We start from the raw sequence: 13,618 nt of genomic DNA on the forward strand, positions 1-13,618 counted from the left end.
TTTCAATAGGAATTTTATTTTCCCTACTAAAGACATTTTCAGTGACATTAACTTACAGAAAGTGAAGAGAAGCAAGTGTGTAAACTGTCCCTGCCCACTCATCACTACCAAGACCGCCTTATTGGTGGGGAGGAGAGTGAAGTGTGTATGTATGGAAGGAAGCTCATTGGGAAAACTGAGCAATAATTTACACAACAGTGACATCTAAGAGCAATCTAAATATGCTTAGAAATAATACTAAAGCCACAAAAAATACTACTGGGACTGAGTTTAGTAAATGGAACAGATATCTCTGAGACCAAAAAAATGCAGGTGTTAAGATTTTTTTATAATTAAAGGTAACAAATGAATAATTTTGAAGTATAATTCCGTGTTATTTTAATATGATTAGGAAGTTTGAGCAGAAGGAGAAAAATTAAAACATAGAAGTCTTGTCACTGTTGAGATGCAAGGAAGAGGGAGGAGTGGCAGAAATGCTATTGATATGATTGATGATTGATGCTTGGGGACAGCATGGATTGAAATGTGTATGTGTAAAGTTGAAGGTAATAATTAATATTGAAAATGGTATTGGAATTTAGAGACTAGAACAATGTCCGACACATAATGGGCAGTTAATAAACTTTTAAAATGAGTGAGTAAATGGAAGAATAAGCAAAATAAAGCCAGCTTATCAAGAACCAACAGTGAAACAGCATAGGCCTTCAGGTTAGAGTTAGGAACAAGATCAGGATAGTTTTGTTTTGTTTTGTTTTTTTAAATATATCTTTATTGATTTCAGAGAGAGGAAAGGAGAGGGAGAGAGAGAGATAGAAACATCAATGATGAGAGAGTCATTGATCAAGCCCGCAACCCGGGCATGTGCCCTGACCAGGAATCGAACCCCGATCACCTGGATCCTAGGTCGATGCTCAACCGCTGAGCCACGCCCGGCCGGGCTCAGGATAGTTTTTATCACTTGCTTTTCATCATTGTCCCATAGGTCCTAACGAATGTAGAGACAAAAAGGTTTGTGGTATAAATGGAGAGAAGCACAGTTGTCATAATCCACAGATGTAATTAAATACCTAGAAAGTTTAAGCAAATGAACTGATGAAAAGCTTTAATGAAAGGCATGGGGTATAAATGAGAAGACTAATTTTTCAGTGGGAGATATTTAAATTGTAAAATGCCATATAGCTCTAGAAAAATCCGCAAGGCTTGTATAATTCTAACCAAAATTATGATAAAAAGATTTTGAAATTTAATTGTTTACAGTTTATCTGGAGGAATCAATGCACAAGAAGAGCCAAGAATATTAAAAATTAATGAAGCTATTAATTCAATAGAATAACAAAGTATACACACTCAAAGAAAGTAGAAGGAAGGAAATAATAAAGTTAAGGACATAAATAAGCAAAGTTAGAATAGCCAAAAGAGGAGGAGAGTTCAATGATATTGAAAGTTTATTCTTTGAAAAGATTAGTAAGAGTTATTAGACCTCTGAAAAAATGATTGTACAAATATAGAGATTTTAAAAATCATAAAAGAATATTATCAGTAACCTATATGAATAATTTGAAATTATAAACTAGATGGTTTTCTGGAAAAATATAAATTATCAAATCTAACTCAAATAGAAATGCAAAACCTGAATAAACCAATAACCATTTAAGCATTTGAAATAGTAGTTAGAAGTTTACACTCTTCCCCCAACCAAAAATACTACACTGAGACCATTTTATAAGTGGTTGTACCAACTCTTCAAAGAACAAATATATAATCATCTACTAAAATAGGGTAAAAGATAGGGGAGAGAGGGAGGGAGTGAGAAAGAAAAGGTACCCAGTATATTTTATGAAGCCGGTATAATATTGATATCAAGACTTGACAACAATGGTACAAGAAAATAAAATTATAGGCTAATCTTACTTATGAATATGGTTGCAGAAATCCTAAATAAAATATTAGCAAATTATCCCAAGAAATGGAAGATCTGAAAAATCTATTAATCTCTGCATTCATACATCATTTTAATAGATGCTGGAAAATAATCCATAAAAGTTATAAGAATTCATTTATAATTTTAAACACTAAGAAATCAGAAATAGAAATTTCTTGACTATGATAATGATTTTTATCAAAATATTTAACAGACAACATTTCTAATGGTGAAATTTAGAAGCATTTCTGTTAAAATCCAGTGTAGAACTAGGATGCCTTCTATCAACTTTACTGTTTTAATATTGTCTTGTAGTTACTATCTAATGCTGTATGACAAGAAATGAGAAACAAAGGATATGAACAGAACAGACAAACTTTAAATACTACATAAGGTGTTTTGAACTTAGAAAATTATAAAACATTGAAGTACCTAAAGACCTACCTATATGACAATATATACCATACTGATAGTGAAAAGATATAATATAGAAATATAATTACTCTCAAATGTTTACATTCACTGTAGTTCCAATGAAAACTCCAATAAAGTTTTTCATGAATCTTGAAAAACTGATTTTAAAATTGATATAAAAGAGTAAATATTTAAGAACAGCCAAGATAGTCCTAGAAAAATTAATTTTTAATTTTTATTTTTTAAAATATGTTTTATTTCAGAGAGAGGAAGGGACAGTGAGAGTGAGATAGAAACATCAGTGATGAGTGAGATTCATTGATCAGCCACCTCCTGCACGCCCCCTACTGGGGATCAAGCCCGCAACCCAGGCTTGTGGCCTGACCTGGAATCGAACCCTGACCTTCAGGTTCATAGGTCAGTGCTCAACCGCTGAGCAACATCAGCTGGGCTAGAAAATTTTATTTGATAGCAAGACATTAAAAAATTAAAATAGACAGTATAGTTCTGATGCTAGGATGGAGAAGTAGATCAGTGGAGCTTAGTGGAAAACCCAGAAACATACCCAGATACTTGTGAAAATTTAGTATGTGGAAGAGGCGGCCCTACAAATGAACACTTACTTGGTATAATCTAAGGAGCCTCTACTATTGTTCTGGACACTGCAGATTTAACAGTGAGTAAAAATAGGCAATGAAGAATAAAGCTTGTATTTTAGAGTAGACATTAAACAAAACAGAAATTATAACATGTCAAGTGGTAATAAGTAGTATGAAAAAATTAAATTATGATATGAGGATGGGTCTTCCAGAAGTGGGGCGATGCGTGCTTTTTTACGTAGGGTAGGTCAGGGAAAACCTGAGGTGGTATTCGAGCAGCTTGAATGCAGTGAGAGAAGCAGCCAAGTCAGGAAAAGTTGACAGTGTTCAGTGTGTGCTTTTTGGAAAATATCCTTTTGGTATTTGGGGTGGGGAGTTAAGGAATTAGGTCCTTACCCTTTAGAATAAAATAACTCCAAATTGGTTAAAGGTGTTCACATGAAAGGAAATTAGGGTCTTGATAGAGAAGGACTTTAAATGAGGACAAAAAAAGATTGAAAAATGTCACAAGAAAAGATTGAAAAATGTCATTATATCTGTTTTACAAATAATACCACAAAATAAGTTGAAGGACTGGGATTAGATATTTGCCACATATAGTAAAAACAAAAGATTAATATCAAGATGATGTAAAGAATACTAATAAAAGGAGAGGTTCAGAATTATAAAAATGAACAGTGGATATATATAGATGTGTCTCAAAATAGTAAACCAAAATGTCTAATAAACATGAAAAGATACTTTTAACTTTATAAATTGATTTAACAATAAAACAGCATTTTCTACCCATCAGATTGCAAAATAAGTCTCTCAATAAAAAGTGTGGTGAGACTATAGGGGAGATGAGTACTCATATACACTGTTAATATCAGTGTAAATTGGTACAATTACATAAAAAATAATTTGGTAGCCCTGGTCAGTTTGGCTCAGTGGTTCGAGCATCAGCCCACGGACTAAAGGATCCCCCGCCCCCTTCCATTCTCTCTGAAAAAATAATGGAAAAATCCTCTGGTGAGGATTTAAAAAATAATAATAATTTGGTAAAATCTAATACAGTTAATGTGCATTAGCTACAACCCAGAAATTACATTTGTAGATGGTTCTTAGTGTGGTCCCTGATCAGCAACATCAGTATCACTTGGAAACTGGTTAAAATTCAAATTCCCAGGTCCCACACCAGATCTCCAGAACCAGAAATTTTGGAGGGGCCCAGCAATCTGTTTTAATAAACACTCCAGATAAATCTGATGCATGCTAAGGTTTGAGAACCACTATATTAGAAAAACACTAGCACATTTGTATGAGGGGATGTGTATAAGAATTTATTGCAACATTTTTTGAAATATAAAGACATTAGAAATAACCCAGTTGATCTCCAGAGAGGAAATGGACAAATCATGGTGTATTCATATATACTATACTACAGTTAAAATAACCTATATCTACATGGATAACTCTCAGAAGGATATTGAATGAGAAGAGCAGTTTGTAAAATAAATATTTTGTACCATTTATGTAAATTCTTTAGAAAAGTAATATATAGTACATTGTTGACAGGTATATCGAGAAGTGATAGTATAAGTAGTGGACTGGACTTGCTAACTAGTTTGTGTTAATGATTGTCTCTGGGGAAGGAGGAATGGGAATATGGTAGATTAAATCTTATTTATATTTTTGTTTTAACCAAAAGTGTGTTAGGGAGGAGCTAAATTGAAGGGGGAAAAAAGACAAAATATTAGCATTTATTAATTTGGAGTGTGAATGCATGAGTGTTTATTACATTATTCTTTGTATTTATTTACATTTAAAATATTTTTAAACAAATCAAAGATGAAGCCATACCAGATATCAAAATTTACCATAAAGTTGAGCTAATGAAAGCATTGTGCTGCTTTCCTTAAAAAATACAAGTAGATCAATGCATCAGAATGAAAAGTGAGAAAAAAAATTATACTTATATGAATTTTTAAACTATAATTTCATGTATTTTTCCCCTTTGTGGTCAGTATATGCAGTAAAATAGATGTTAAATGATTTGAGTTGTCATTTTAAAATTTTCTGATGTGTATATACATTTACTTTTAAGAATGATTTAAGGCTACAGATGGAAGCTCAGCGTATATGCCTCTCTCTGGTTTATTCAACTCATGTGGATCAGGTTCGTGAATACATGGAAAAAGAAAAAGATAAAGCTCTTTGCAGTCTTAAAGAGGAACTTATTTCTGTTCAAGAGGAAAAGATCAAGGAACTTCAGAAAATACACCAGTTAGAGCTGCAGAATATAAAAACACAAGAAACAGGTAAATGGGTTTTGACAAAATTATAAGTACTATAAAGCAAATAAGTATCTTGTGTTAGCACCCGTGGAGGAAGGTAACTGTATACCCCAATCTTGGAATAATTTGTTTATTAAGTGTTTCAGAAATCTAAAATCACTGAAGTATTTTTCTACAGGAAGTTAGAATCCAGTGGGAAAGCAATATAAAGTAAACTGTTAAAAAAGAGTAGGACAACTTCTACAATAGAAGAATGAATAGAAAGAATGGTAGGAGAGCAGAAAAGTCTATTACTTCTTTGGAGGATGAGTAGGGTGAGGCAGTGGGCAGGAGTAGGGATGTTGGAATTGTAGGAGAGCTCTTGAGATTTAAACATAGAGGTACGAGAGACTGCATCCATTTTGGAGAATTGAGAGTTCAGGGTTTGTGAAAAAGTAGTGAGGGATAAAGCCCAAATTATTGGCAGGAGCTTGATCAGAAATAGCTTTATAAACCCTGAGAAGCATGTTTAAGTTTTGTGCTATAGTGGGGGTTAACATAGTAAGATTTTTTATTTTAAGATGACACCTTTGGAGCAAATCAGGAGATGAGATTAGTGATGAGAAGTTAGGCAACTTTGGCAGTAATTCTGATAAACAATAAGATGTTGAGTTAAGTGTCATTGAGGATGGAAAGGAAAGTTCAAGAGTCAAAGAATTAGATTGTAGTCTGCAGTTAATGTTAGCAGTAAAAGGGGGAGGAATTGAGATGATCCCTAAGTTTCTAGCTTGGGTAACCATATCCAGGGTAACTCCAACCATGAAGATAAGAGGCAGATTTGTGGGGGAAATAATAAATTCAGCTTGGAACATATTGAATTAAAAATACCTGTTGACTTTGAAAAAGAGATATCCACGTAGGCATTTGAAAAGAGAAGTCTGAAATTCAAAAGGGAGGCTTAGGCTCAAGATTAAGATTTGGAAATCAAGTCATTTGAGGTCAAGGACAAGAATAAGATGGCCTAGGAGACTACTGGGTGAGCCAAAAGACTAAGATGGTACTATGGAAAGCAACATTTAAGGAAACTTAAATGGATTTAAGTAGACATCCTCTGTCCTTCGTATCTCTAGGCCTCCACTCTTGACAAATTTACTTGTGGGAAGGAGATATGGTTTATAAGTTTGTTCCATGGAATTACTCTGTTGAACAGAGTAGAATGTAAAGAGTGGCTTAAATAAGAATACCATACTTTTTCATTTCAGGAGCTCTTTGGGTTTGAATTTAATAAGATTTTAAGCATTATATTATTTTTATTGGTATCGTCTTCAGATAGAATCCGTCCATGGTTTTTCAAACTGCAGGTTAATTAATGAGTAATGAGTCTGTTTAGTGGGTAATGGCTGTTATCAGAGAAATGTGTGGATGGTCTTTCTCCTTTGCTAGTGGGAGTGGGGCTCTTGGGGTACTGCTGGAATAAGCATTTCAAGAAGGATGAGATGTGGTAGAAAGCTTTATTTGCTTGGCATTATATCCCTCTGTTTCTAAAGTCTCATTTCCCTTAATCCAGTCCTAGCAAATGTGCAGCTGGGGAATCAATAGAACTAGAAGCAAGACCAATGTCCACAGTTTCCATTCCATGGTGGTCTAGCACAACATTAGGCTAGTTGCAGTCCAGTAGTCCATTGTGTGTGGGGTTCACATGGCTGTGGGCTGTCCGGGTGAATGCAGGAGAGTGAGAACCCCACAAGCCAGGAACGTGAACCAAGAGAGTAAGAGGGCAAACTCCTTTTTTAGGAGCTTAAGTATCTCACATCTTCCCGTGCTTTCAGTGGCCACTGCTACTTTGGCCAAAGACCTGGGTGACACAAGTACCTTCCCTGTGTCACCCAGACTTTACTGGGCATGGGTCTAAACTGTAGCTTCTTGGCAAAGCTGCTCAAATTACTATAATATTTGGCCTTCCTTTTGCTCCTTTCCAGTTATTTATAACTGGGTTAATTATAATGGTATCAATGACGAGCATTTTTTTTTTTTTTTAATAAATGAAAGTAGAGTAAAACAGAAAATATTGGAGTGCATAGCATGTGGAAAGAGTAAATATTGATTTGTGAAATTTTTGTTTCAGTTTTACATAATAGGTTATGATATATGATTTATTGTTTTGGGTTGCAGTAAAAAATTGTCATGGCTATATATCATTTTCTAGGATAGAAATTTAAAATTCTACAAATTTGAAACAGTTAACATTGAGCAGTAGAAAATACTTTGAAAGAAATAAAGAACTTAAAACTAATCTTAAAGCTGTCCTCTTGCACAGCAGGTAGTGTGTCAGTCTCATAAACCAAAATCTCATTACAGAGAAGCTTCCAAGGTGACCTAGGTTTAACATGATAATAGTATTTAAGTATGTAAATTGATGTCTTATTGCAATATCTTCTATTAGGTCATGAAGTGAAGCCTTTACAGATGCTCATTGGAAAACTTCGCAAGGCAGTATCTGAAGAATGTTCTTATTTTACACAGGTAAGATATTAAACAAGTACTTTTAGACAGGAATTGCTAAATTTTAAGTTATTACTAATTTGATAAGCAGAATCATCCAATTTTGTTTTCCCTTCTATCTTCAGTACTGAACATAGGAAATATGTCCTGAATTTTTAAGTTTAAAATGAGCAATTTAAGATTTTTTTCTTGATAAGTTTGGAACGGTAAATTTAGGTAAATTATCTCAGCAATAGAACAGACAATAGGTATAGCTAATAAGAAAACAATGGACCAGTAGAACCTCAAGCAGGTCTGTTTCCTGCCCCTGCCCATTTTGGTGGTTGAGTGAAAAAACTTAAAAGCTCTAATTATACCAATTATAATTATATTTGTGAAGATGGGGTGAAATAGGAGCTCTTACACACTGCTGGTGGGAGTGTACTACACTGAAAAGCAGCTAGGCAGGATTGAAGATACCACTTACATCCCAACACCCACTCTTTTACTTCTAGATACGCTCACATATACGCACAACCAGATATGTTCATTGAAAAAGTGTCTCTGTAATAAGTTAAAGATTGGAAACAACTTGGATTTCCATCTGTAGGCAAAAGAAAAAAGTATAAAAACATGCATGCTAGAGCAATTACCTCTGGGCAGAGAGAAGTAAATGAAATAGGACACATAGCTTCAAATTTATATGTAATGCTCAATTTCTTTAAAAAAATGTGGAGATAATATGTCAAAATATTAGTATTTATTAAAGCTAGGTCATGGATTTTTTTCTGCATATTTGAAATAGATCAAAATTTAAAATATATACTTCAGCTTGTCCTGATCTCTATCCCTGCAATTTGTAAATTGAAGGGGGAGAAGAGTAGTTTAGTTGGGACAGGTAAAGCTGCATTATTGATTCTGATTACCTATAAAATAGTTCAAAGTACAGTATTGCATCAAAAAAAGGACAGAAATAACCACATCAAAGGCCTTTACTCATTCAGCTACTCTTCAGCCTCCACCTCCACTGAAGGGTTCAGGCATTGTCCTTTCATATCCATTGTTGATAGTCAGTAAATATGGAAAGATGGCCCAAGTCACAGGAGTTCATCTATAAGCTGACTTTATATTTTCTTCTGTTAATAACTTTATCTGACCCTTAATCTCAAGTTGAAATATGAATTAGCTTTTTGTAATGTAGAGGCCCTCTCGAGTTTGTCATAAAACCTAGTTTTGTGACTAATCATTGATGTTGTCATGGACTAGTTATTTCATCTTTCTGAATCCTCTCTTTATCTGTAAACTGGGTGATCGTGCAGGTTTCTATCAATTCTGATATAAGATTTCAACTTAGGGACTATGCTGAAAATTTAGTAAACTCAGTTATTGACAATATAGTTTAACTTTTAAACAGATTTCTAGAAATAGCAGTAAGCAGTTTGGCTTTTAAGTCTAGAAGTTGATTGTTATTTTTAGCTGTGTGAGGGGCATGTGTTAGAGAGTTTATGAAATGATTATGGCGCATGTGTTTTAAATGATAGAATTATTTGCTGCTTGGGAGAAAAAAAAACAATAATGTGGCAAACATTTTTAATTTTGTGTATGTGTAAACCACAGAAAACTGCTCTCATGTTATAGAAGTGTGTGAATATAACCTACTTGATATGTTATAATTTCTATAGGATTTACAGACTACTTTCCAGTCATCATTTTTGGACTTTCATCCTTGTTTTCAGGCGTTTTTTCAAAGGTAGTTGACATTACAGGGATAATATCAAAGTAGGATCCAAGCTAGAAAGTGGCAAATTAAAGTACAAGATATATTCATTATTAGAAAGAAGCAGAAAAAGTTATAGTTTTGCTCAGTGATGGTTATCAATATTTTCCTTAGATCAGGAAAGATAGGAGAAGAATTTCATGTCCTATAGAGAGAGAAAGATTTAGACTTGACTATTTCTTTTGCAGATTGATTTGGTATATATGGAGGAGTGTTTTCTTATTGATTTTTCTGTCATTTTGACTGTCTTTTGCATATAGGAAAATAATGTTTAATTATCTTTAGAGGAAGAAATTAAAATTTTAATTCCATAAAATACCTGATTTTGTTGTTAACAGACTTTTTGCAATGTCCTCGGTGAACATACTCCTGCTTTAAAATGCAAAGTAAATGTAGAAGAGAGAGAGAGTTCTGGGGTTCATACTTCTGAAAATCAAGAATTAGAATTGCAAGACTGTAGATATGAAGTTCAAGGTAATAAAAGCTAACCACATTATTAATCAGAGTATTTAATTTTCTTAAATCCATTGATGATAAACTTTTACCTTCCATCATGATTTAATCATTTAACCAGTTTAAGTTTATCATCTTAATATTTATATTTCAGATTCATGAAATCTTACTTAATATACATTTTTATTTTTATAACGCAGTAATTGTGATGTAAAGAGAACGGGAGCTGTCCACAAGTTTTCTTGTGTCTTTATCCACTATTCCTCTACTCCCATCTATTCCTGATTATAATACTCTTCTTAATTTAATACCATCGATTCAAACTTTTAAAAGTTATTGTATTTATTGAATAAGTTTATGTCAATGGTATTTTCTTCTTTAAAAAGAATAAGACAATCTTTCTTAATAGGAATCCTATATTACTTTATTTTTATAAATTACAGCCTCAATTTTTTCGTGTCTCTTGACAGATAAAATTTTTTTACTCCTGTCCATTTGAACAAAATGTGTGCAAATTAATGAGTGGCAAGAGACATTAACATTTTAATATGAAATTGTCAAGTTATGTTTGTAGCAGCTGTTTTGCATTAATGAGATTTTAGTTTTTTGTTGCTAAATATATGAAGTTTACTTCTAGCAGACATGAATAATGAATTGATGAATAATACTTATTGAAAGAAGCAGACTTTTTCTATGGAGTAAAATTATTATAATTTTTTTTGTCTAGACTTTCAAGAAAATATGCAAAGTCTTCTCAACAAAGTAACAGAAGAATACAACAAACTTTTGGTACTTCGGGCACGATTAAGTAAGGTCTGTGAAACAGAAAATGTATATTGATGTTTGCATTTATTGTACTAGCTGCTATTTTGTAAGCATCAACGAAAAAATTTTTAAATAAGTGAACATGAAAAAGGAGATTAAGCAAAAATGACATATATTTTTAGTATCAGTGAGTTGAAGAAATTTCTGCAAGTTGAGTACTATTACACCTTTAGAGAGTTTTTGAAATCATGATAAAATAAAATATTTATAAAATGTCAAACTGTAAACTTTATGAAAGTGTTGCATTTAATTTTATGTATAACTCTAAAGCAATAAGTCTGTTTTAGAGAAAAATAGTAAATAGTTGTTTAGAACACAGCTAATACGTTTTACACAGTGTTTATATATGTTAGATTTCTTTTCAAGCAGTTTTTCTAGGGTTCTGCTAGACAGACAAATTTTCTCCCTCCCTTCCTGTGTGCTCTAGGCTGCTGCTTCCTCCACCTTGCTTAATCAACTGTTACACCCCTTTTCTGTTTTCCAGAAATTGTATGAAATCTCTCTTGATCTCTTCTCTTATTTTCTTGTTTATTATAGACTTACACCTTTCAAAGATTCTTCACCATCATTTTAATTGAGTTCTGGGGAGGGAAGAGGAGGTGGATGTCAGACATCACAGACTTAAATGCCTGCTCAAGCTTAGCTCATAAAATAAACAAAGACCAAGTGAAATCTGGGAAAGTGAAACCTGCGGAAAAGATACCTCATCTAAAAGGGGCAGAGGCTGCTCAGCTTCACCCTGATGTTGCCACATGTAGGAATGGGAGCCCAGTGTTGTTCATTCTTTAAATGTATCAATTTTATGTGGTCTTTTGCTTTTAAAAATGTTGAGAAATATTAAAAATAAAAGATTATTACTTTTAATTAGGAAACAATTAGGAAAAAAAGCAAGTAAGAAAAACTGTTTGGTCCCCAAAATAACACTTCTTTAGCCTGGATTTAAAGTCATGCCTCCACTTTGCAATCTTAGGTATGAAACACATGCTCAGTATATATTGAACTAGTTTTTTTTTTTAATTCTGTAATTTTTTGACTTTGTAGTATTTGCTGCTTTCTTAGAATATTTCCTTTCCTTAGCTTTTGTGACTTCCACTCTCTGGCTCTTTAAGCTTTGGTATGGGCGTTGCCCACCCTGTTTGTAGTCATAGGATCTGAACTCAACCCTCGTCGGCTGCACATTCCTCTTAGCCACTCACCACTCTCCGATCTCAGTGCCTAGGTCAGTCCTTACTCCTGAGGTGCGGAGTCCCTTATCCAATTGGATATCTGTGTACTTGAATATCCTTTATGTCTCAATGAACATACTAAAATTTGAATTTATCAATTTCTTCCCATTAAGCTAGTTTCCCCTCCTCTCTTCTCAGTTTTGAAAAATTACATTTAACCAGAACTTAGGGATTATTCTAGACAGTTTTCTCCCCTAATCCCTGACCTTCCAGTATACTGCAGTATACTCTAAAGGGAGTATAAAAGAAATGAAAGGTGTACATATACTTTGTTCTCATTCAGTTACCCATCCAGTAATTTTCACTTGCTAATTATATGCCAGACTGTTCTCTGTACTGGGAATAAAGCAGTATACAATATAAATGAAGTCACTAGATTAAAGGAATTTATAAATTGATGGACTTTACAAACTAATTTAAAGAATATGATGTACATATATGAAATAGTTATCCAAGACAACATTTAAGTAAATGTTTAACAGAGAAGTACTTTCAAAATTAAGCAAACAGGTAGATGAGTGTAGGTGCAAATAATAAAGGTTTCTTGGAGGAAGTGGTATTTGAATTGGAGCATGAAAGATGTGTAGGCTTACGTAAGGAACAGGAGCGAGAGCAGCATTCCAGGTGGAAGAGGTGATACGGTCCAAGTCTTGGAGGTGTAACTGATATATTTGGGATATACTTCCAAGAGAGCGATGGATTCTAAAATTAGAGAGGATAGGCTGTACCAAACTTTGAATGCTAGGCTGGACTCTTATTTTTATTTTGTAGACATTGAAAAGCTGTTGGAAATTTGTGATTATGGGGTAGACATCAGGAAGTTGAACTTTTAGGGAGATTAATCTGGTGGTGGTGGGAGGTAGAAAAGAACAAGGGACAATTCATAAGATATTTTAAGGAAGAACCTAAAGAATTTGATAGGTTATGTGGAAGGAAAGGAAAGAAACAGGGCCAAGATGACTCATTTTCTTTTCATTCCCTGTATCAGTGTAACTTGCACCTTAGATGTGTGTATAATGAAGCACAAAGTATAGGTGGGTTGAGAGTCCCAAAGACCACCTCCAGGTTCAGTGATGATTCACTAGGACTCACAGGATTCAACATACAATTGTGCTCAAGGATAAGATTTATTACAGCAAAAGAAAACAAAGCAACACCAGCCTTGGAAAGGTTTACAAAGGCTCATGGGGCCAAGTCTGGAGGAAAGCGGGGACAAACTTCTAAAATCCTCTCCTAGTGGAGGCACAAGACACACTTAATATCTTTAACAATAAGTTGTGACAGTATGTGCGAGGTGTTGTCTATTAAGGAGCCTCACCTAAGTGTAGGATTCCATGGGTTGTTTTTTTAATTAGGTATCAGTCATGCAGGCATCCTCTGCCTGGCACATACCAAATCCAGACTTCTAGAAGGGAAGCATGTGGTCAGCAAAACCATTGTGCTCGCAGTCGAGGCTTGAAACACTCTTTCCATTTAGGGGAAGTTTTATTTTAGTGTAGGCTACTGTTTACCAGCTAAGGCCCCAGTTGGCAGCCAAGGGTAAAACTTGCAAGCAGGCCTTCATTGGGGAGAAAAAGGGACATCTGCGATATTTAAAAAAAATAAAATAGGCTCACAACTGCCATGTTAACTCTTTTCTACACAGTGGATAAAAGTGAATTTCACAT

At 33.9% G+C, this 13,618-nt stretch overlaps 1 protein-coding gene across 3 annotated transcripts in view; it reads left to right on the plus strand.

Annotated features, from left to right (window-relative positions):
• The window catches only part of AKAP9 (A-kinase anchoring protein 9), a 137,219-nt gene that overhangs the window by 38,771 nt on the left and 84,830 nt on the right, over positions 1-13,618 (plus strand). For all 3 annotated transcript variants that reach the window (XM_087821151.1, XM_087821149.1, XM_087821150.1), the window contains exons 9-12: positions 5,021-5,234; positions 7,633-7,712; positions 9,786-9,921; positions 10,628-10,713. In XM_087821151.1, coding sequence (XP_087677277.1) covers positions 5,021-5,234; positions 7,633-7,712; positions 9,786-9,921; positions 10,628-10,713 — 516 coding nt within the window. The remainder of the gene's footprint in view (positions 1-5,020; positions 5,235-7,632; positions 7,713-9,785; positions 9,922-10,627; positions 10,714-13,618) is intronic.

The sequence above is a fragment of the Miniopterus natalensis genome, chromosome 10, assembly GCF_054644295.1.
Source record: "Miniopterus natalensis isolate mMinNat1 chromosome 10, mMinNat1.hap1, whole genome shotgun sequence".
Lineage (NCBI taxonomy): Eukaryota > Metazoa > Chordata > Mammalia > Chiroptera > Miniopteridae > Miniopterus > Miniopterus natalensis.